The sequence below is a fragment of the Triturus cristatus genome, chromosome 5_1 (assembly GCF_964204655.1).
Source record: "Triturus cristatus chromosome 5_1, aTriCri1.1, whole genome shotgun sequence".
NCBI lineage: Eukaryota > Metazoa > Chordata > Amphibia > Caudata > Salamandridae > Triturus > Triturus cristatus.
The window spans coordinates 920,110,759-920,134,341 of record NC_140587.1 but is presented as its reverse complement, the minus strand read 5'-3'; the positions used below and the strand labels follow the sequence as shown (position 1 = coordinate 920,134,341).

At 48.5% G+C, this 23,583-nt stretch overlaps 1 protein-coding gene across 4 annotated transcripts in view; it reads right to left on the bottom strand.

Annotated features, from left to right (window-relative positions):
* The window catches only part of LOC146831607 (uncharacterized), a 331,737-nt gene that overhangs the window by 145,109 nt on the left and 163,045 nt on the right, over positions 1 to 23,583 (bottom strand). For all 4 annotated transcript variants that reach the window (XM_085605955.1, XM_085605956.1, XM_085605957.1 and 1 more), the window contains one exon: positions 8,155 to 8,190. In XM_085605955.1, the coding sequence (XP_085462081.1) occupies positions 8,155 to 8,190 (36 nt within the window). The remainder of the gene's footprint in view (positions 1 to 8,154; positions 8,191 to 23,583) is intronic.

Genomic DNA, 23,583 nt, shown 5'->3' with positions numbered 1-23,583 from the left:
ACATGCGGTTTGCTCGGTCCCGAGCTACCGGAAGGCTTATGTTTCTTCGGAGCCGAGCCCGGAGGCTGGGCTTCTGAAGGATGTTTTCGGTCTCAACTGGGGCCAGCAGGCGAAGTCTTGACCAATGCCTTTGGTTTTGGTGGGATTGGGGCAGGGGCAGTAGTACTCACACGTTGCCCAGGAGTGATGGGGTCGTCCGAGTCGTCTGCTTCGGAAATTATTTGCAGATCTTCGGAATCTTCTTCCGGGACATCGGGGCCTTCATCAAAGATGTCCTCTGGTTCCGGAGCTGGTCTTTGTGCCATGATGTGGCGTTGAGCCCTTCGATCCTGAATGGTCTTTTTGGATCGAAACGATGCGCAGGCTGGACAGCTGGACTCGTCGTGTTCTGGTGATAGGCACAGGTTGCAGACTTTGTGGTGGTCACTGTGCGGAAATTTTGCTCCACACTGGGGGCATTTTTTGAACGGCGTCCTTTCCATGAGCCGTAGGCCTCAAGGCGTGGATAGGCCCAGCGGCCCGCGTCGACGTCCGGAATCGAGCCGATGTAATCGATGTCGAGGATGAAGGTGTTTCGATGTTTTGTTGTGAAGTTTTTCGCTTCGAAAAGCTTGGAATTGATATTTCCAACCGGAGCAGAAAAATTGCATCGGAACCCAATGGCGGAAACAAGCATTTACAATGCAATGGTCTCGGCAATATTATAGGTAGAGCTATTGGTATTGTTCATTATTTTTTATCATTTTTGTATCCCTAAATAAATGGCATTATCATTTCTATTGGCATTAGCTTTTTTTTTTGCATATGTGATACCTATTGCATTAGCAGAGAGAGCGTGAGGTAGTGAGATAGAGAGAGAGAGAGTGAGGTATTGAAATAGAGAGTGAGGTAGTGAGAGAGAGAGTGAGGTAGTGAGAGTGAAAGAGTGAGGTAGTGAGGGAGAAGGATGTTGTGAGGTAGTGATATATAAGCATAGAGTGATGTTGTGATGTAGTGAGATAGAGAGAGGTAGTGAAAGAGAGAGTGAAAGTGAGTTAGTGAGATAGAAAGAGTGAGGTAGTGAGATGGAGAGTGATTGAGAGTGAGAGAGAGTGAAGTTGTGAGCTAGAGAGTGAGGTAGTGATGTTTTGAGAGAGAGAAGTTGTGAGATAGTGAGGTAGAGAGAGTTGTGTAGTGAGAGAGAGTGAGGTAGTGAAACAGTGATGTGAAATTACTACAAATTAGTAACTTGTTACACCCGATCCTCTCAGTTCAATATTCCAGAGCAGAAGAAAAACAAAAGCAAGGTAACAGGCAACGCCGTTCAACAGTAGACAAAGAGCCCATTAGTCACCTGATGTCTTCTATTCTAACTGCGCTGCGGAGATTCGGGGTCTGCGCTATCTGTGCGCACCGGGGGTTCCCCGTACTCTCCACCACGATAGACTACGCACTCATTTCCCTGCTGGGTTTTCGGTGCTGCGCAGCCACCGTGGTCTTTGTACCACATGCGTTCACCAGTCTATGCGTAGATCAGGGATCCCCTGTGGTCAGTGCACGAGCGCGATCATCGGCTTTGTACTGTGTGCTCACAAGAGTCCCGCCCCGTGTATGTATCGGTGTGCTCTTACACACACACACCTCTCTACCCTGTGCGCGTCACGTCCCTCTGGGGCTCTTTATTACAAGCGTGCTCAGAGGTACCCCAGGGATTTGTGCGCTACAGAACCAGTCTTCCCGGGCCTCTGTGCGCATTAGCGCGCCTCTGGGGACTGCGAAGACACACGGTTTCTCAGGGTGGTGCGTGCTCCAGAGCTCCTGTGTGTGTGTGCGCAGGGCTCACGGCGCTCTGTGTTCACCAAATCTCTCCACGCGGGCCTGGCTCTGTACTGTGTGCGCGCTCTGTTGGTCTCTCCGGGTCACTGTTAGCACCTGAGCTCTCTACCATCCCTCGCTCTGTACTGTTGGTGTGTTCCTTGGCTCCCTTGCGTAGTGCTCTGTGGCTCCCCGTATATGTACCCTGTTTGCGCACTCGAAGTCTGTCCTGGCTCTGCGAGTACCACAGCTTTACCCTTGCCCCGGTTGTGTACTCTCTGAGCTCCGAGTCTCCAATGTGTAGTACGTGCGCGCCGATCAGGGCTTCCTACGCCTCTTTGTATATCAACGCTCCCGTATGAGCGAGCTGAGGGTCTCTCTAGACCCCGTGTGTATTGAGTCCCTCCCTGACTGCACTGCCGACGCGCCCATGAGTAGTGTGTGTGTACCAGAGCTCCCCAGAGTGTCAGCTGCAGGGCTCTATGTGCATTTTAGCAATAACTTCAGGCTCGACATGAGGCTGCATCCCATAACAAACACCTACCTGGTTACTCCTAAAGCAGGTCAAGCCACTTAAAGTTTTGTACGCTCAACATGAGAGGACTTAATCAACCAGTAAAACGCAGGTGCTACTGTCCTAGCTAGGGGGAGAGGACGCCATGAACACCGCCGCCTTTCTCCGAGGCGAAGAAGAAATGCCTCGGAGAAACGCAGCGGCGGTTTCAGATTCGGGGGGGTGTTTCTTTTTCTCACCTCTTGCCATTGGCAGGAGGAGAGAAAAACACGCCTAAAAAGGGCGTTGCTAAAAAGTGGAAAGAACAGCACGAAATACGCCCCCGAATCTGAAAAAGATGGAGCCTATTTGGAGGGACGGCTCTCTCCTCCAATGGCTGGCCTCCGTTTAGGAAGCCAGCCAATGGAGGAGAGGCAAAAAGAGAGGCGGGCTAAGGAGCCACTCTCAGAAACATTAAATCTCCGACTTCCGGTTCTGCCTTCGGCAGACCGGACGGTCCTCGACCTAAAAACCACCCACAAGAACAAACAAAGGAGGCAGAAAAAAAAAAACAAGAACACACAAGGGTGCCAGCGGGTTACACCAGATGACACAAAGTCCACTCCCAAGCATTGCCTTCAAAACCAAGGTAATAGCCCCCCCTCTTCCCCCGACCGATGCGTTTCAAAGGTTGTCAGCTACCACTACAACTCCCAGAATGCAATAGTGTTTAACTATGCAACAGTTGCATAACTAAATACTTATAAGGTCCTAAAAGCTATGCCAATGCTTGTTTCTATTTTGCAGGTTCAGAATACCAAATAAACACCGATCAGCAATGATTTCACCTTTGAAATCCACAGACAGGACACACTGAAAACAGGACAGCCTCCATGTGTGATAACGACAAAAAGGAGGTTCGGTAAAATAAAGAATTAGCCTAAGATCACAGTTCAGTGATGCACAGAAGCCGGAACTGATCGTAGATTTCCCAATCTACACTGTGCAATCCAGTCCCTGGAAGGGTAGCTCTTGACATCAAGGATTTGTGCGTTGTTCTGCTTCTGTGTGGACGATACTACAGTATGGGTCATAGGCAGAATCCACGATATATGTTGTCAGTTTTACAGAGCACGTGCCCAAGGGTTTAAGATCACTTCACAACAGACTACTTTGCACCTTTATTCCAGCAAAGGTCTCTGCTTCATTATCGTGTACGAAAGTACTTTCAAGTACGAGTACAAAGTGTACGAAAGTATCCCTTTAGTGAGTACTCCTCAGTACAGTGGTATGATGTGCCCTTTTAATGTCAAAGACCCCACGTGCTGTAGAAATGCACTTCTTGAACTTTAGCCACTCATATTTTACGTGATGCTTTCTGCATGGTTCGCATAACGCATTTTCAGAGCTCGGCTCGGGCACGGGCTCTACGATCCGAGCCAGACCCTTGGCTCGGCTCTCCCTGTTACTCTGTTGGCCCGGCCACCGCTAGAGGGGACCCCCGCCCCCACACCAAGGTCGTCTGCTGCACCCCTCAGGCTTAGGAGCGAAACAGTATGTTCTTTTGGTAATGACTGTGGTGGCCTCGTGTTTTATTGGTTGCGCGTCACAGCATCAGGGTGAAAGCATGGATGTGCCGGACAGTAAAACTAAACATTGTCTCGATAAAGACTTGTTTGTTTTGGTTCCCTTGGCAGACACGGGCACTGCACTTTAACGGAAGGCTGGCACGGACCCCTCGACACTGGCACTTCTGGAAGTCAGAGGCGGGCATCGGCTGCTGAGAGCCACCGGTGTAATTAATACAAGTGTCAGGCAGGAGGCGGAGCAAACGCGAAACACTAGAATAAGTTATGATTTGTTGAGCAACGTTTTCTAACCTGATGAAGTGCAGATGGGGAGTTGCGGTGAGTGCAGGGTTGTGGGTGCAGAGACCCCGGCTGGAGAAAAGAAAGGAATGAATACTTCCACGTACCTTGTGACGTACTTGATAACACGATGCCAGGGGTTTACTTACTCGGTGGTGTGGGTTGTGGGGTGTAAGGTTGTGCTCCTGGGAGCCTACATTGTTTCAGCTCTTGCTAAACCTTCTGTTTCCCTATAGTTACTGCTTTAATTACGTAATTGCATTACTCCAAGTAAGGTTTTCAACCTAATTAATTAACCCCTCCCTCCAGCCTGTTGGGACCAGGCCAACTGTACTAGGTGGGGAGGTGGGGCATGTGTAAACTAAAACAGGAGGTGTGATGGGGGTGGAGGGAAGTGGGTGTGTCAGTGAGGCGCGGCGGCCTCATTAAGTAATTACTTGGGGGGTGGGGTAACGAGGAGGTAAGGTCCTACATCCTATTAAGGTCGCTAGGTTTACGGCGTGACATATAGCGGTAGTCAGATGCTTCGCGGCACTTGCACAAAGCAGCGCAGCAAACAAGGAAAGCAGGAAAACTCGGCGCTTCTGGACACTATCTTTACCGGTCTTTGTGCATCGCCTCATAGGGCTCCAAAGCGCTATTAATTAAAGGGCTACACCGACCAGAGAGAGTACTGTGGAGACGGGCTTGACGAATAGGAGAAGGAAAGAGTCGGCTCCAGGCTGAGAGGAAAGAGTCTGGATAACATCCTCGGTGGTGAATATACACAAACGTACACACACAAACAACAGGGCCACACGGACAGTTCGAATACTGGTGGCACACAGGTACAAAATGAGGCATACAGAAAAGCATACACAAGAACACGTACAGTCACACACAGACAACCACACACCCGACACCCGCAACACCTCACACCCAGTCTGGCCACAGTCACACACTTAACCACACACCCGACACCAGCAGGACCTCACACACACTCTGGCCACAGTCACCCTCAGGCAACCACACACCCGACACCCCAAGACCTCACTCGCAATCTGGCCACAGTCACCCTCAGACAACTACACACCCGACACCCCAAGACCTCTTGCGCAATCTGGCCACAGTCGCCCTCATACAACCACACACCCGGCAACTCAAGCCCTCACGCGCAATCTGGCCGGCTAGAACTGTCTCTTCTTAATGTTCCCTCTGGAGTTTGGTAAGGATCAGTCAAAGGAGAGGGTTTGACATGGGCGTAAGCCGGACGCGGGGTCAGTCACACTCTCGCACACATGCCAGCACGGGGTGTCAGGCCCATCACGTGCACATGCCAGCAGGGGTGGGAGGGGATCAGGCCGGGGGCACCCACCTTCCTGCGCAGCCGCAGCTGGCCGGTAAGGATCGCCAGCAGGAACATCTTGAGCACCAGGGCAGCCGCGTAGAAAGCGAAGCAGCAGAACACCCTGTTCTCCATCATTATGGCCGTGCAACGGCTGCTCTCTGCCGAGGATCACCGAGGAGTGCGCGGCTACGCGGGGAAGAGGCAGCCAGTTAAAGAAGGGGGAGGGAGAAATGGGGAAGGCGTAACAAGCCGGCCAGGACCTCCAACAGGAGAGGGAGATGGTGGGCAAGAAAAGTCAGGAAGGGAGAGGTGGAGCGAGGGAGGAAGTGAAATAAGAGAGAGAGGAAGACACAAGGTAGTCAAAGAGGGGAGAAAGGGGACTCAAAGGGCAGGGAGGAAGACAAGCGGGGGTCGAAGAGGAGGCGGGGAGAGAGAGCTGGGAGGCCACAGCGGTCGGGAGAAACTAACAAGTCTTACGTGCTTGAGGGAATCGCCCTGAACACCACCGCCTTTCTCCGAGGCGAAGCAGAAATGCCTCGGAGAAACGCAGCGGCGGTTTCAGATTCGGGGGCGTGGCTAAAAAGTGGAAAGAACAGAACGGAACACGCCCCCAAATCTGAAAAAGACGGAGCCTATTTGGAGGGACGGCTCTCTCCTCCAATGGCTGGCCTCCGTTTAGGAAGCCAGCCAATGGAGGAGAGGCAAAAAGAGAGGCGGGCTAAGGAGCCACTCTCAGAAACATTAAATCTCCGACTTCCGGTTCTGCCTTCGGCAGACCGGACGGTCCTCGACCTAAAAACCAATCTAACGATGGAGTTGATGCCCATGCGCACTGTCGTCTAAAGGAGGAGTCACCTATCTCGTGACCAAAGACTTCTTCCGAAGACAACAACAACCTGCAAGCATCCAAGCCCAACACCAGATGGCGATCTACTATCCTAAGTGTGTGATCTGCCGCTCATACGCCTCGAACCTGTAGTTCCCCAGTATTGGTATCTTTCATAGATTCACATGCTATGAAGGATTCAATGCTGAAGAACCTGTTATTCTCTCTCTAACAACCCAAGACTTATCCTGGACAAGAGAGGATCAGTCACCCTTGCCCTCTCAGATCTATCTGTAGCTTTTGATACTGAATCCCATCCTCTGCTGATCTCCACTTTGCATCAGCTCTGCATTTGCAAAAATGCAGTCAAGTGGTTCTGTTCTTATCCTATCCTCCAGATCTCGGTCATCCCTTTCACCCATCCAAATAAATCTTGGGGCAACTGCAGGATACTACTATGTTCCTTCTTGCCCCTCTTGCAAAATCATTCTGTACTTTTGGATTCAACATCATGTCATACGCAACCGACAACCAGACTATCATTTCCATCAATGATAACTTTGTCCATACCCAGGAGCAATTCAATTGGAAAGGATTTATTCTTCTGATCATCATTGAGGTCTGTTAATCTTAGACCACTTCTATCTGCCACTTCATCAGCCAGAAATCTTAGAATAATAGTTCATTTTTTCATCTTAGGAAGGTCAAGTCACTGACAGCTGCTTCTCTATGAAAATACTCAGAAAAACTCTTCTTTTTCTCCACAATGCCTTCCCGAAAACAGTAGTGCAACTGTTGGTGATATCAAGCCTGTATTTACTCATTTGGGCATCTCCAGGACATTACTTAATAGGCTACAGGTCATTTAAAGTTGTGCTGCCCAGTTGATACTGAAACACCCCCTTCATTCTTCTGCTTCCTCTAGACTTAAAGAACTGCATTGGCTCCCCATTCAGAAGCGCACCTTTTTCAAAACCTCTGCACTGCACATCATCCTATCCATAATGCAGGTCCACCCATCTACCTCAGGAAACATGCAAGCTCTACTGCCCTGTCCGTTCACTCTCCTCTTCTTTGACCTTTCTGCTCTTGGCTCCACATAACCGACAAACACTAGCGGATGGACCTTCTTTTTGGCATCCAAGTACCAGAACTCTGCCCCACTTCACCTCAAACTTATACATTGACATCTTAAATTTAGGAAGGGGCTGACAACCTGGCGCTTCAATGTTACCTTGGTTACTTAATTACCCCCTTAATTCCTCAGTGCAGAGTTGTCATCGTTTGGCTAACAGGTGTGCTACACATCTCTTTTCAGCCATTCAAATTTCTACCACTAACCACTTGTACAGGTTGCCATCTAAGGAAAATTATTATGAGGTTTGCTTAGTTGTTCGTTCTGAGGGAGAAAGTTTGTTTGCAAATTTACTAGGTTAATGTCTATTCTATGAAATGCTGTGTAACTAGTCTCTGTGTTATAAATAAAAACATTCTACAAAAATTACTTTTCTTCTGTGGAGGCAACAACTTTTCTGTACTTTATTCTGAAGATCAAAGGCCCAACCGTGTGACTGCCTAGCAGGGATGGAATGTGTTTTCTGATGACCCCAATGAAATACTTTTCACTCAAATACATGGTAGATACAAGGCTAGAGCTTAGAACACAAGTCAAACCAGTTGAAAAACATTTACTAGAAGTTGGTAAACAACAATTAACCAGAAAGTAAAATTCACCAATCTACTTTGTCTATCAATAATGTTTTCAGATGTGAATTATCTGCCTTTAAAAAACTGTAGAACAAAACACAACGGTAATGTGAACATAAAACATGACACTTGCACTTACCAAGAAACGCAGAGCATCTTCTTTTAATATGTCACTCTGTAAAGGCAAAGCAAACATTTTTGAAAGACAAAACTTTAAATGAATTTCCATTTAATCCACAAAATAAAAAGACATCTAAGGTGTAGAAAGAAACTTCAAATTTGTTACTGCTTTAACAATTTCTTACAGAACCATATTACCAAGAGTATTTCAGCTCTACAAGTTACGATTTCTTCTTAAGAAGGTTGGATGGGCGCATGTTAATTTAAGGAAGATGGTACACTGTTAAGTTGGTGGTGTAGGGGAAACAAGTTACTTATTTGCAACTACAGCTCTCCAGAATTACTATCTCCCAAACATTTGCATATTTTAATCATTCCCGTTTGTCGTTCTGTGGGGGACCCTCAGTGTCAGACCCCCTTCAGTGGGCAACGGGCCAGTATGTGCCACTGGGCCTTAACTGTAGTTGATGGGGCTATTTGCTTCGGACATGCTTTACAGGGAAGTAGTGAGGGGGTGAGCAAACCAAGCACTCAACAATGGCCTAATAGTGCAAAAAAATAATGTACAACCCAGTGCGTTACCTTGACAAAGAAAAGATTTTTAATCTACATAATTAAAACGTAACACTCCACAGCAAATTAAACAGGCAACATTCTTATATAGGCGCATGGGCTAAGACACCATGCATTCTGCCCCACATCTCTCTGGTCTTCTCCCTACAACCAATTGGCAAATCTAGGCAGGTCTACCCACGGGGCAGTGTCTCAGGCATGTTTTTAAGCATAGGTGCAAATTACCTTAAAGTTAAATTCTTAATGTTGAGTGCCTTTATAGTCTCGCCACAGTGCAAGCCTAAGAGTCGCATTCTGGCAATTTGGCCAAAGTCACACATTTCAACTCACTCCCGCTTCTGGGAGAGATGAGTCGGTTTAAGGCTTGATCTGTAATCTGAGTTGGGCCACTAGAAAACAACAGCAGGGATCAACATCCTCACTGTTAATTGTAAACTTAGGCGAGCGAAGGACCTCTTCTGGGTCACTTTTGAGATGTGGTCAATGGGCTGCCAACGTCAGGTGTCACAGAAGCACAAGGGCCACAGTGATGATCAAGGAGGCAGCACAAAGTATTTCTCTGACATAATCGCTGAATGACAGCTGCATGGTCCACCTTGTAACAAACTTTTGATTGGTCACATCTTGGGCATATAACTTACTTGTAAGGCATGTACATCTCCTTGGTACAAACATTAAACTGTGGCATACTCTGCCTTGGGACAAAGCTTCTCAAGATCAGAAACAGATGTGGTCCAGAATTCCTCTGGGAATCGTCCACATGCTTCAGGGATGAAGATTGCTCTTCTCTCAGTCTTTGTTCAGCCGGCGTACCCACACAGTACTGGTGCTTCAGCTCTGCATGATTGGCAGGCTCCTCCCTTCAAGCAAAGACAAAAAGATGTGCCTCGCCTTGTGGAAGCTGGCTATCAGGCAGACACCATCTTTGGTCACACAACAGTCCTCTCTTTAGTAGTCTGTGGAGCACTGCCTTACTTGGTTGAAGAGAACTTGCAAATGGTTCAAGTGGGACAGAGGCTCCTACATTTATACAAAGTAGACAGGGGATGTTGACTCAGTCAGCCCTTTTAGAACTGGTTTGTGGTGGTTCTTCTTTCATCCGTCTTCTCAAGCTGTTCTCCAGACACAGCCTTTGTACACAGTGATGCCCCTCAAAACAGAGAAGCCTCCAGACTGGAGTACCCTGAACAGTGGCACAAAGATGGATGAGCTTTCGGTACCTAGCTCATCCACAGCCACACAGAATGATCAGAAAAGAGACAAAAGGCTAGCCACATCCAAAGGACCCTTATTCTGAACAACAGAAGTGCAGCACTATCCTTCAAGCCCGCCATCCACCAAATGGCAATGCTCAGGAAGACGAATTAACAGCCTATCGCAGCAGAATGATCTAATCCAATTTCTACAGGAGGTTTGTCTACTCTTTCTCTACTTCATTGTCTAGGACTAATCCTTCCCGCTTCAGAAATGTCAGCAAAACACTTCCACTTTCTGGGAAAAGCTCACCTCAACCCTGTGCACAGAAAAAGGGAAGAGAATCAATATGGAACCTGCAGATCTTCATTCACTCAAAGGGGTCGGTCGGTCTCTCTCTCTCTGTCTCTCTCTCTCGGTTAGGATCTGGGATAGCGCATAGAAGCCAAACTTAATATGAATGAGCCAGGATGTCCCAACTCCAGAAACAGATTTAAAGAGGTCTAGTCACAACTACGGATTCATAGAACATGGTATGCTGCCACTGAGATGGCTCCACATGCTAAACCTATGACAGGGACAGTAGTTAAATGAGGGCCAACTTGGTGTAGTTCTCCAGGTAACAGGACATGTGGAGGAGCGCACTCAGGTTGAGGGATATGTCTTGACACTCATTGTAGGAAAGCAAATTATTTATGTAGTGCCTCCGAGGGGTACACTATCCAAATAGTCCAGATGACCCTTATTGGTTTACAGGGGCTTTTTAAAAAATCCCAAATGCTCTTTTTGTGGTAGTGTGGTTAAGTAGTTTAGGCTTATCAAAGGGGAGTGTTAGGCATTTGTTGCACACACACAGTCAATAAATGAGGCACACACAATAAGGAAATCCAAAACCAATTTAGAAAAATATCAGATTTTTAAAATGAATTTAAACACCAAGATCTTCGGGATCAAGTAATACTTTTCAAGTACTGATTTTCAGAAAATACATCTTCCAGATTTGAGGCATGAGCCTCGAACGCAGTAATGTTATCCTATGAGAGAAACATTCACTGCATAGGTATACTTGCAATCGACTTACAGGCTTGTTTTTCTGGACTTAAGGAAAGTAAGTAGGGGCCAAGGTCCTTAGAACCACCAGCAATTTTGGTTTAACTGCCTGGTGTGTCCGGGTGCAGAGGTGCTGGTCGCAAGGGTAGCCTTGAACGCTTCTGCTGAAGTCAATGGGGAAATCAGTGCTTTTTCCCCTCAAACATATCCACAATTGGTACTTCTGCCCCTTTGTAAGTCTCTAGTCAGTGGTACCCTGGTTACCAAGGGCCTGGAAGCTGAAGAGGGTAGCCTGGGACCTCCTCACTACGGCCATGCCACTGCCTTTGCAGCTGGGATGCCCTATGAGGTGAAAAACGACAGTCGACAAGGCACCCGGCCTGAGCACCATGCCAGCCAGCAATGCCTGAAGGTATAGGCAAGTCACCTCTCTAGCAGGCCTTACAACCCTAAGGCAGGGTGCACTATACCACAGGTGAGGGCAGATCTGCACGAATAGTTGCTCATACAATATTTAAGTCAATTCTTAAATATTGTGAGTGCCAAGAAAGCCATGAAGAGTACACAGGGTGGGAACTCAACAAGTTCACTAGCACCAGGATGGCTTCACTGAAACAAGGAGTGTTTGGTACCAAACAAATCCTTGTAATACATCCGCACTGATGCCAGTGTGAGATTTATTACACCAAATACCCAAGAGGTGCCCCCTGAAAATCTACCGACCCTGGTGTGGTCACTGACTGGCTTTAGGCAGCCTGCCACACACAGACATGTTTCTGGAGCCCTGGATGGAGAGCCTCTGCTCTCTGGCACCGAAAACAATTCACATCCTGGGTAGAGGTGTCACACCTCCTCCCCAGGATGGGATAGTGCCTGACCCCCAGCCTCTGCTGCTAGCAGTAGATGGCAGCCCCAGGTTGACACCCCCTCTTTGGGTGGGAAAACTGGCAGGAAAATCTAGAAGAAAAGGAGGTGCGCCCAACTCTACCCCTACGGTGGGGGAGGCGAGGTGAAACAACGTTCAGTCCACACAGTCTTGAAGATGTGACAACCCCTCCAATCAGTACTAGGTCTATGTCACCTCACACAGGAGGGGGCATAACTGAGGGTGTACTCAGCCTAGGTAAGGTCCACATTGGCCCTACCGGCTACTACTGTTGAAAGACCCTAAATTTAGAATTTAGGTGGCTTATCCAGACCTGAAAACTTGATCTGCGATGACCTAAGAAGAGAGAAGACATCCCGGAAGCCAACCCTTTAGAGAAACCTGAAGATGACAACTGCCTTGGCCCGAGCCCTATCGGCCTGTTTCCAGCTTTGATGAGCCTGCAAAAAATAGGCAACCTGTCTTGCATTCAGTGACCGCTGAAAACCCCGGGAGGACTGATGCCCTTGAAAAAGACTCCAAACTCCCAGGGACAGTAGACACATCCAGAAGAATTAAACTCCAAAGACTCCTGTGCCATCTGGAACTGCAAGTCCTGCCCACTCCGCTCCAGACGCCCACAGCCCGAGTCTAAGTGGCTAACCTGTCCAGTGAAGTCTCCCCAGCGACCCAGACTTCGAATCCAGCATTGGCTGACCTCCATGACAGAGCCTGTGTGAATTCAAAGGGTTCTCCCCTCCACGACCGGCCCGATAAGAGGAATTCCGATGTCTAAAGGCACCCCTGCACCCGCAGCCCTTGTGATCCCCAACATCCTAAATTATGTGCGTGGTTGCTGGTTTTTTACCTGCACCCTCCAGAGCGTCGCCTGAATGTACTGTGGCACTGTCTTGCAAACAATGCATTATGGGCAGGGTGGATTTACCATATCTTCAGCAAGGTGCAGTACCATATGTGACCAAGAGGTCCCATGGGACCTCTTTTGGCCACATATGGTATTGCACCCGGCAACATGGCTAGATAAAAAAACATTGGCATATATAGTGCCAATAACTCAACTTTGCAGCGGCTGTAATATATGTGGCCAAAAGACGTCCAAAGGGACCTCTTTTGGCCACATATGGTACTGCATCCTGCAACAGGCTAGGTAAAAAACATTGAAATTTATATGGAGACAGTTCCAGATTGTAGTCAGTGAAGGTGCTGATGTACCATTTTCCTTGGCGGAGCACAGCAGATGTGTCTGCAAATTCCGATTCCTGGCAATATCGAAACTATCCAAAGCTCATTCGCCTTTTGTTACGGTCTCCCATAATAGCAAACCAAGTGAAATCCTCCTACAGTTACTCTGGGGACTAACTTTCTTTTCAAGTGGTTGTTTGTGCATAAATGTTTTTGCCGAGGTTGAAATACTCCATAAAATGAAGGCCTCACCCCAGAACTACGCAAAAATGCATTTGGCATCTGCACTTAAGTATCTCTAGTGATCTTCCTACACATGATGGGTAAATAAGGACACTGTATCAAATGGCATATCTAAAATGAAATTCTGGACAGAACAATGTGCACCATAGCCATCTTTGGTATCAGAGGACCACAGCATCTTTCATTAGTCAGAATCCTGAAGTACCAATGTCCATAGTGGGAATGATCACTGCAGCGAAGATCTTTCTCCAGCTCTTTGAACACCATTCACCACCTCCTCCTTATTGTCCATTTTATGTTCGAAGTATAGAGCAATATCTGACCACATCTATCATTGTGTCAAATAAGAGGCAATATATTAACCACTTTGATGCACGTAGCAGCTAAAGTAGATACTTTTCTGAAAGTTCCTATCCTTCTATCCTTGCAATCCTGTGTCACAGTACATGAGAATGTTGGATTGTGCCATCTCCTTTGGGTTGCTTTGTCTGTTGCGGTAGCGGTGCCGGAGGAAGCGGCGCCAGTGTAATAAGGTCAACTGGAGCCGTTCCGGAACCAGGCATGGATCCAAGAGGGGCCTGAGGCACCGGAGTCAACGGCGGAGAAGGCCTAGGCCCCCCAACCGAGTCCCTGGGAACCCGAATGCGCGCTGTCGGGTTCGGGCTGCTCAAAGATGGCGTGCATGGCCTCGTAAAATTTACGAAGCTGGGCAGGAGTTGCTTCGGCCCCGGGAAGGATGGGAAACTCTGAGTCGACTCTTCAGGCTTCGCGTGCAGAGCCGCGGGAGGTGCACCGCCCGCATCCCTTGTCGCGTCAGCCAACCGACGGGGAGAAGTCGAAGAGAGACAATGCTTCTTTGACTTCTTCCTATGCTTCGACTTACCCGACCCCGAGTGCGTAGACTCCGAAGACTTGGAGGAATGATGATGGCTCAGCGACCAGTCCCTCGACCTCCCTTGCGACCGGGACATCGAACGGCACGGAGCCTACTGCCGGCGCTCAAGGAGAGTTCAGGACCACTCCCGCAAGGCCTTTGGAGCCATGGACCGGCAGTTGGAGCACGACTTGGGGTCGTGGTGGCGCTCCAGGTAAAAGAGGAACACACAGTGCGGATCCGTAACCGACATCTTTCGGCTACAGGAACCGCATTCCTTGAAGCCGGGCATCTCTACGTGCACCAGGAGTCGTAGATTAAAAAAAAAAAGAGGTGGCCTGTGACCATTGCTGTTGTATCCATTCCTGGAATGGTCTCATGTGTAGTCGGATATTTGGGACTAGGTGGAGGCATGATGCCATAATTCCCATCAGCTTGCTCGCCGTCCTCACTGTCAGAACTTGCCCCTTGCTGTATTGACGCGTTTCCTTCAGTAATGTCAATGTTCTCTTCCTGCTGGGAAACATTTTGGCATGTATGGTGTCGATCCCTGCCCCTAAGAATATCTTGATTTGTTCTGGTTCTGTTGACGATTTCTCCCAATGGATCGAGAAAACCAGTCTTGTCAGTGTTAGTATGACCTGCTGGATGTGCCGTTTGCATTGGCTGTACAAACTTGCCTTTACGAGCCAGTTGTCGAGATAGGGGTATATGTATATTCCTTGTCTTCGTAGGTGTGCTGAGACAGCTGCTAGGCATTTTGTAAACACCCTTGGAGCGGATTCCAGGCCGAATGCCAGTACTATGAACTGGTAGTGGCTTTGGTTGATCACAAACCTTAGCAGGCGCTTGTGTTTGATGGGGATGTGTAAGTATGCGACCTTTAAATCTATAGTAGCCATGAAGTCCCCTTGTTGTATTTGTGGTATTACCTCTTGTAGGGAAGTCATCTTGAACCTTTGGGTTCTTATGAATTTGTTCTGGAACCGTAGATCTAGGTTAGGTCTTAGTGTTTCGTCCACCTTTGGCACCAGGAAGTAAGTTGAGTAAACCACTTTGTTCCTTTGGTTTTTTGGTACAACCTCTATTGCCTCCTTGCTGAGCAGATCCTGCGCCTCTAGCTCCAAGAGCAAGGAGCTCCTTTGCGGAGTGTGTCTTGCTTCTTGGTTTTCTATTTGGAGGCTGTTTTTTAAACTCTATACAGTATCCGTATTGTCGGATGTTTAGTATCCATTTGTCCAATGTGACCTTCCTCCATTCCTGGAGGAAGTCTCTAATTCTTCCCCCTACCGGTGTGGAGTGTTCGAGGTACTGCTTGTTGTGAAAGTTCGGCTGCAGTCCTTCCGCCCACCCCGAGGTGTTGCTACGGTGGGGGCCTGTTCCATGTTGGAGTCACTTGGTGGAGGGCTGCTGGCCTCCTCTTCGTGTTTGTCCTCTTCCGTTCCCACACCATCGAAAGGACTGCCCCCGGGCTGGTACTGCCAGCTCTGCTGCTGCTGCCCCTGCTGGCCTTGGTTGTTACCTTGGTAGCTTTGATGGGACGTTTGGTGCGATGTGCTAGGCACGTTGCCTCCTCTACCACCCGGTCTTCCCGTGGGTGTGCCTCTTCTCATTCCTCTGAACTGCAATGCTCCCATGGACCTTGCTGTTTCGTTGTCCTTCTTGAGCTGCGCCAACTTGTCGTCCACTGGTGTGCCGAACAGTTGCTCTCCATTAAAGGGTGTATTTAAGATGTTACTTTATACCTCTGGCTTGAATCCCGAAATTCTGAGCCATGCGTGTCTTCTCTTAGTCACTCCTATCATCATTAGCCTGCTCGATGTTTCTGCAGCATCCAATGCCGATTTCAGGCATGTGTTCGCCATGTTCTTTCCTTCCTCTACCAGGCGAGCTGCCCTTTGTTGGTACTGGTCTGGTCGAGGCTTTAGGAGCTGCCCTACCTCATCCCAGTGTTGGTATGCGTGCCCGTTAATCGGGGCATTGGAATTTGTGATACGCCAATGTATTGCCGCATTTCTCTCCACCTATCTCCCAGTGAGGTCCATCCTCCTGCTCTCCTTGTCTGGAGGTGGTCCGGCATTTGTGGGAACATTAGCCCTCTTCCTAGCCGTTGCTGCAATTATGGAGTCGACTGGCACTGACCCTTGGATGTATGCAGGGTCCTTTGAAGAATGTTTGTACTTCTTCGCTGTCCTAGGTGTCACAGCTTTGCATACTACTGGCTCCTTAAAGGCCTCTCTTCCCTGGTCCAGCACACTAGGGAGCATGGGCAGGAATTAGCTCCTAGTCTGTTGAGGCAGTAGAGTTTCCATGAGGAAACATTCCTTGGGTTTCTCCTCCTCCATTTTCACTCCATAAGTCTGTGCAGCCTTCTGTACGACCATGTTATAGATCCCTATGTCGTCTGGTGGCGAGGGCCTCGAAGGGTAAGTGTCTATGCCTTCTTCCGGCGATTCTGCGTCAAGGTCTTGCCATTCCACGTCTTGTGCCTCCGAGGACATCGAGTCCAGATAGGATTGCAGATCTTCGTCGCCTTCTCCCTAGAAATAGTAGTCGTCTTCTCCCAGTTCCTCGACTGGTTCGGGCGTTTTCGGCGGTTCTGCATCTTCGTCGTCCCTTTCGACTTCGACCGCGGGTTTCGGCGGAATGGTGTATTGGCTCATCTTCTCGTCAAAGTCCTTTTTCCGCTGTAGGAGGCGCGCCATTTCGGCCTCGAGCCTCCTTTTCTTCCTCTCCATCTCGGCGGCGTGTTTGGCGTCGAGGATTGGAGCGTTTCTCTTCGGGCCGTCGACGACGATGTGGGCCCTTCTTTCCTCGGCGCCGAGGTGTCCTTCTCGAGGGCAACCTTCGACGTCTTTGAGGCTTTTTACCGATTGGGAGTCCTTTTCGAAGGATCCGCTTGGTTGACTGTCCCTAGAGGCTGTTGCTTTCAAGGACTTAGCTTCACTTCTACGAGTGTCGCACGGGGCTTTTGCTTTACTCTTTCAAGTGTTGCTTGGATGTTTAGGGGTTGACGACTCCCTTACCTCCTTCAACGTCTTCTTATGGACCTCAACGACCGTGCAGTCCTCCGGCGATGTTGTCCTCTTCTCCACTGGAGAGGCCCAAGTCTCGTAGCACTGGAGGTGGCCCCTGCATGTTGTGGTTCGCCCTTCTCTGCCTCTCCCTTACTCTAAGGGTCTTGGGTGTAAACGCTGAGCAGGCGTTGCAGTCTTCGCATCTGTGGTCAAGCGGCAGGCAGAGGTTGCAGACTGGATGCTGATCCTTCTGGGCGTACTTGTGGTGGCAATTGGTGCAAAACGTGAATGGTGTTTTGTCCATCCCCGCGCTCAGGGTCCCCCTGCGAGCGCATTCTCCGTTGAAGTTTTGTTTGTTAAAACTTCTTCCTCGTCGCTCCGGGTACCTGATCTGTAGTCCGGTGTAGTTGAACTTGCTTCTTTGTCGATTTTCTTCGATTTTGCTAGATTCCTCTTCCAAAACTCTGGAACTGTTCGGCAACGATCCAGACACAATGGCAGAAAAAAGAATCTGAAGATGGCGACCAAAGGTGGGAGCTTCTGCAGGAAGCGCGCCAACGTCACGAAGGACGCCAAATGGTGGGACGTCGCCGCCCACCTGGGCCACGAAAAAAAAAAAAAAAAAAACGACGATTCCGGACCCAACCACAAGATAGGGGAATAATGCACAGCATAGTGAATTCAGAAAGATTCACGCTGCAAAACTATAACGGACATGTTTCTTTCAGATAGTTGTGCTTCACCTCGCCTCCCCCATCTGAGGGGTGGGGTTGGCAAAGGTGGGCACACTCACAAAGGCGGAAAGACTTTGAAGCTTCCCCTTCGCGGACCGTGCCAATCCTTGGGGAGGAGGCGTGGCACCTCCTCCCAGGATATGCATCGTTTAAGACCCCGGAGAGCAGCAGGCTCTGGACCCAGGAGTCCAGTAACATGTCTGGTGGTGGCAGCTGGTGAGCAGACACTCAGCCACTAGTGTTAGGTCGTTTTTCAGGGGCATCTCCAAGATCCCCCCCTGTGTGCATTTTTCATTAAATACCACACTGGCATCAGTGTGAGTTTAATGTGCTGAGAAATTTGATATCAAACATCCCAGTTTTCAGTAAAGCTATATGGTACTGTGGAGTTCGTAATGACAAACTCCCAGCATCATATACTCTCAATGTCATTACTAAGAATTGGCTTAGACACTGTAGGGAATTACTATTAATTGGCTTAGACACTGTAGGGGTACAGGGCTCATGCACCTGTACCCTCATCACTGGTATAGTGCACCCAGCTAGAGGGGCGGCTCACCTATGCCAGGGCAGTGGGTTGTAGGCATGGCACACAGCGATGTGTGCCATGTCGACTTTTCACTTTGTTCTGCACCAAAACACGCAGTCTGCAAAAGGCAGTGTGTGTGTGTGTGTGTGTAAAGGTACAGGGCATCTAAGGGTGGCACAATAAGTGGTGCAGCCCTTAGAGGTCTTCCCTCGCCACAGTGCCCTTGGTACCTGTGGTACCATTTACCAGGGACTGACCTGAGCCAAAGAGTGCCAATTGAGTTTTGTCTAAATGCAGTTTCAGGGAAAGAACATAGGCCCTGCGTACCTGTTTGGCAGGAACCCAAGGCACACTCAGTCAAAGTACATCAGCAGTTTAGCAAACAGTGGGGGAAACCATGCAAGAAGAGAGCACTTTTCTTACAATATCATCCTTTGTAGACCATCTTTTTTTCTTAGCTTGAAGTAATATAATTATTAAATATCAACGTTTGCATGCTTTTCTTTGTAAAAAATAGGAAAATAAACAAGGGCGTAGGCAGCACTGATGAACTACATGTTTTTAAACTCATTGTAATATTCTAGTCATAGTTCTTTTCACATATTCAGGTTATTTTCTTTAGACATTAAAAAACAAGAACTGAAGAAAGAAGGTTATGCAATACAGATCCCCCCTCAAGTCATTTATCCACATATCTAGGTTTAGGCCCTCAAATACTTTTAAAAATGAAAGTCATAGGAAGACATACAATTCTTCACCATGACAGGAGGAAGATCGGAAAATTCTACTGCGGTTAAATATTTTTCCATCTTTGATTTTTCAGTATGTAGAATTTGGACAGCCTAAGAATAAATCTGCAGTGCTGAGGTCGCTAACAACACAGATGTCTAGTTCAGTACACTGCCCATTAGGGCAAGTGGTGCAAAAGGAAGTACTGAGGATGCCTGCTGAGGGAACACCACCAAGACTCACTTAGATAGTGTCTCTGGAGAAGGGGGAGCTACAGTCACGACTGATAGTGTAGCTCCAGAGCCTACTTGTGTCAGATCAACAGGCATTCAATCACCGAAGACACTGTATTTATGCACTGTGCTATAAAGCTTTTTTGTAAAACCAACAGGCTTCAGCATCAACGTTTGCTCTGAAAAGGAAGGCAACTTCTCCTTAGACTTTTACATTTTTTAGCATGGCTAGGAAAGCCCTTATAAACCCATGTGTGCTTCTTGTGAGATCTGCTATGACATCTGGACTTGGTTCTTAATCTGTACGTATTCTAGTTATGCACCTAGAAGACATACATTGACCTTTTTAAGGCAGCATCATCTATTTAGCCTCCCACTCCCTGATGGACTAAATATTCATGGAATAGCAATGATCACACAACTTGGTGCCATACTGAGGACTCATACACCATAAACACTCACTGTGGTTGGTTGAAAAACATAAAACTGAGGGATTGCCTCTAGTCTTAAGATTAGCTAGTAAGGTAAACAAATTGTCAGGTCTTTTGGGGATCTTGCGGCACTCAGCAGTTACTGGGCAGTGTCCAACATTGCTGGTATCAATAAAGTTATTTAGTGAAAGTGAGCTGGCTCACCTCACACAAGTAGTGTAAGGGGACACAATTCTGACACAATATGAAAATATCTTTCCAACCCTATAAGCAAGGACGATTTAAAAGGTCCTGGAATCAGGAAGACCTCCAACTGGGCCCCACATCAGGACTGAGATAAACTGCCTCTTGCTCCTTCTGGAAAGGATGCAGATGATGAAGTCAAAGGCTCAATCTTTCAAAAACAAGACAATGCAGCTTCATGACCCAGATTATATTTCTCAAGCTTTATTCTTATGACCAGCTGTACACATGGTTTAAGGTAATCCTGGGTAACCAAATTCCATTTGATAATGTCAAGCAACATCTTCCAAGTAGCTGGGATTGTGTAGGTCTTCTGGAATAAAGACAGCTACTCCTAAAATGCTAAGTGCAGCTCCTTGTGCAGGTAAACATCGAGTCGCTGTATAGGTCCCAGAAGCAAACTATGTTCACAGGCATACCCAACTTGAGCCCAGTCTCGAAGGTACACAGCAGCCAAACGGAGGTCCCACTCATGGTCAAAAAGCTTCTTCTACATTGGTGTGCAGGACTCCTCAGTTTCTTTTACAACCAGTACTGGTAAGGGCCTGGGGGCCAGAACTTAAACTCCAGTAATGGTCATGGTGGGAGCAGTAGAAAATGAAAGGGTTCTGCTTTATATATAAAAGTTCAACCACTCCTCCAAGGGTGGAGAAGAGCATTTTCTGCCAGTCCAGTTTCATAGCTCAGGAGGCATAGTCCCCAGTTAAATGAAATAAGGTACTTAACATGTAAATACAACTCTCTGGTGTTTGTATCTTTTAAGTGGTCACTGTGAGAAAGTGGCTCTGTATATACTGTTCATTAATAGGTACAGGGTGTACAGAGTCCACAGACCCCAAGGGTTTAACAGAGGTTAAAGTTAGATATAACCTTACTCTACAAAGTGGTAGCCTGGTCGAGCAGTAAGGCAGTATCAGAGGACGTGTAAAGCATTTGTTGTACACACTCAGTCAGCAAATAGTTCCACACACTCAATAACTGAACTCTAGGCCAATGGTTTGTATATAAAAAATATATGCTCGTTTTATTTTAGAACCAACACTTGGAATTAAAATATACTTTCTCGACAGGAGATGTTTCATAAAAATACTTTTGTATATGCAATTGACTTTTTAGTAAACCGTTACAAATAGTTGCAGTAGGCAACTCTATTTCTACACACAATACATTGAGCTCAATGATAAATTCAGATTATATGCAACAGATTACTTTGTAGATTACTTTTGTAATTCCAGGCTTGGATCCTAGATCCAGTCCTGGGTCAGTTCTCAGAATCAGCTGTTAAAAGTCGACTTTGGTACTGTAATGATTTTTAACTAATATTTAGCTATTTCAAAAGTGAGCACTTTGTTTGCTCTGAAATATTTTCAATCAATGATTCCCTATGGAAGGAAATGTAGGTTACAGGTACAGTAGGTTATCGTTACTTTTGTAATCCAGTACTGGGTGTCTAGACTCAGTACTGGGACATTTATCCAAAACAGGTAAGTAATTACGTTTTCAGATGTTATACGATTTTTGAGGAATATTTAGAAATTGCAGAAATCAACACTTCTCATGTTACCCTATGAGGAAAATGAAGTTAGCGGTTTAAGGGTAAGTACTCGACTGGCAGAGTTGAAGTTCTGGGCATAGACTCAGGGGTCCCCCAGTGTCAGGTAGGTACAGTTAGTTCACCCTCAGCGGTTTCAGGACGGCCGGGTGCAGAGAGAGTTAGGCCCAATGCTATCCTATAAGGGATAGGGGGGCCTTGGTTGGTGGCTGCTGTCGGGCAAGCCACGCGGCTGTGGGAGCTGGGCTCCTGGTCACTTACTCAGGGCAAGTGGGGAAGTAGGTTAGAGTAGAGTTTTCACTGCCAGGGCCACTCGGGCGGCAGGCTGCAGGGTGCTTTTGAGCCGTCGGGCACTCAATTGATTTCTATGGGAAATCTCCGGTTTGGAAAAAGGCTGCAGGCTCGGGGACGAGGACTCTTCGGGTGCCACCACCACTTCGAGGGGTAAGTTGGGTAGTTGAAGGATAGGTAGGTACCCCGGGATTGGGCACAGAGGGCCGTGGGGCGCCGGGTGCAGGGGTGCCTTTTGATGTCGGAAATCTTACCCTCTTGTTGATCGCGGTTGGGGTGGCACTTGGTTCTGAGGCTGCAAGCTTCTTCAGGATAGTCGAGGGGGTCCTTGGGTGCCGGACTCGGGGTCACAGTCGCCGTGGGGTCGTCCTCGTGGGTTTAGTTCACTCCGGCACCGGCCAGGCTTGGCGGGTGCAGAGTGGGCTGGGATCGCGGTTTCGGGCTGCTGCCAGGGGTGAAAGGTAGGTTCTGAGTAGAGCCTCTACTCATGGGAGTCCCAGGGAATCAGAGTTCAAAGGTAGCCAGGTCCTCCGGGGTTTCTGAGGTTGCTGGCCACAAGAGATGCCGCGCAGGAGCAGGTTCGAGGGTCGACAGGCTGGTAGGGCTGGGGCCAAAGCAGTTCGTGTCTTCCTCTTTTCAGCAGCTGCAGGGCAGGTCTTTGTTCTTCTTGCTCTTCTTGTAGTTTCGAATCTGGGATCTGGGGAAGGAAGGTTCAGGGTGCCCCTAAATACTAGATTTAGGGGCGTTACAGGTAGGTGAAGGTCAGGGACCAATGGGTCCCTGTCCTGGGGTGGGTACACCCCCTATCCTGCCCCTCTCCTGTGGGAGGGGGGCAGTAGCCTAATCCTGATAGGGTAGGGCCTCCCATCTTCAAGATGGCGAGAGCCCGGAGATGTGCTTCACATCGCCTCCCCCACCTGAGGGGTGGGGTGGGCAGGCAGGCTGGCACATCCCCTGTCCTTGTATGGGGTTTACGGCCAAGCTTCCCGCCAGAGTGGGGGGTTGCAGTGGCCTGGGGAAACTCCTAGAGGCGGCAGGCCTTTGAAGCTTCCCTTTGCTCATCCTGGGGGAGGAGATTTATCACCTCTCCCAGGATGTCCATTGTTGCAGGCCCGGGAGAGCAGGGGCCCTCCCACCCAGGGGTCCAGCAACGTGTCTGCTGTGTGGCAGCCTGGGCAGCCTCAGAGCAGACGTGGATTGTAGGTTAGTTGTAGGAGGGCATCTCTAAGATGCCCTCTGGGGTGCTTGGTACATTAAATCTCACACTGGCATCAGTGTGGGTTTAATGTGCTGAGAAGTTTGATACCAAACTTCCCAGTCTTTAGTGTTGCCATTATGGTGCTGTGGAGCTCGTGTTTGACGAGCTCTCAGCACCATGTACTCTTAAATGGCAGCACTGCACTTACAGTGCCCGGGAATGGACATGGGTACTGTAGGGGCACAGGGCTCCTGCTCCTGTGCCGACGCCATGGGCATAAGGCACCCAGCCAGAGGGGTGATTGACATATGCCGTGGCAGTGTGGGTGTTGGGCATGGCACACAGAGATGTGTGCCATGTCGACTCTTCATTTTGTCCTGCACCCAGTCACTCAGCCTGCAAAGGCAGTGTGTGTGTGTAAGGGTACAGGGCCCCTAAGGGTGGCACAATGAGTGCTGCAGCCCTTAGGGGCCTTCCCTGGTCACAAGG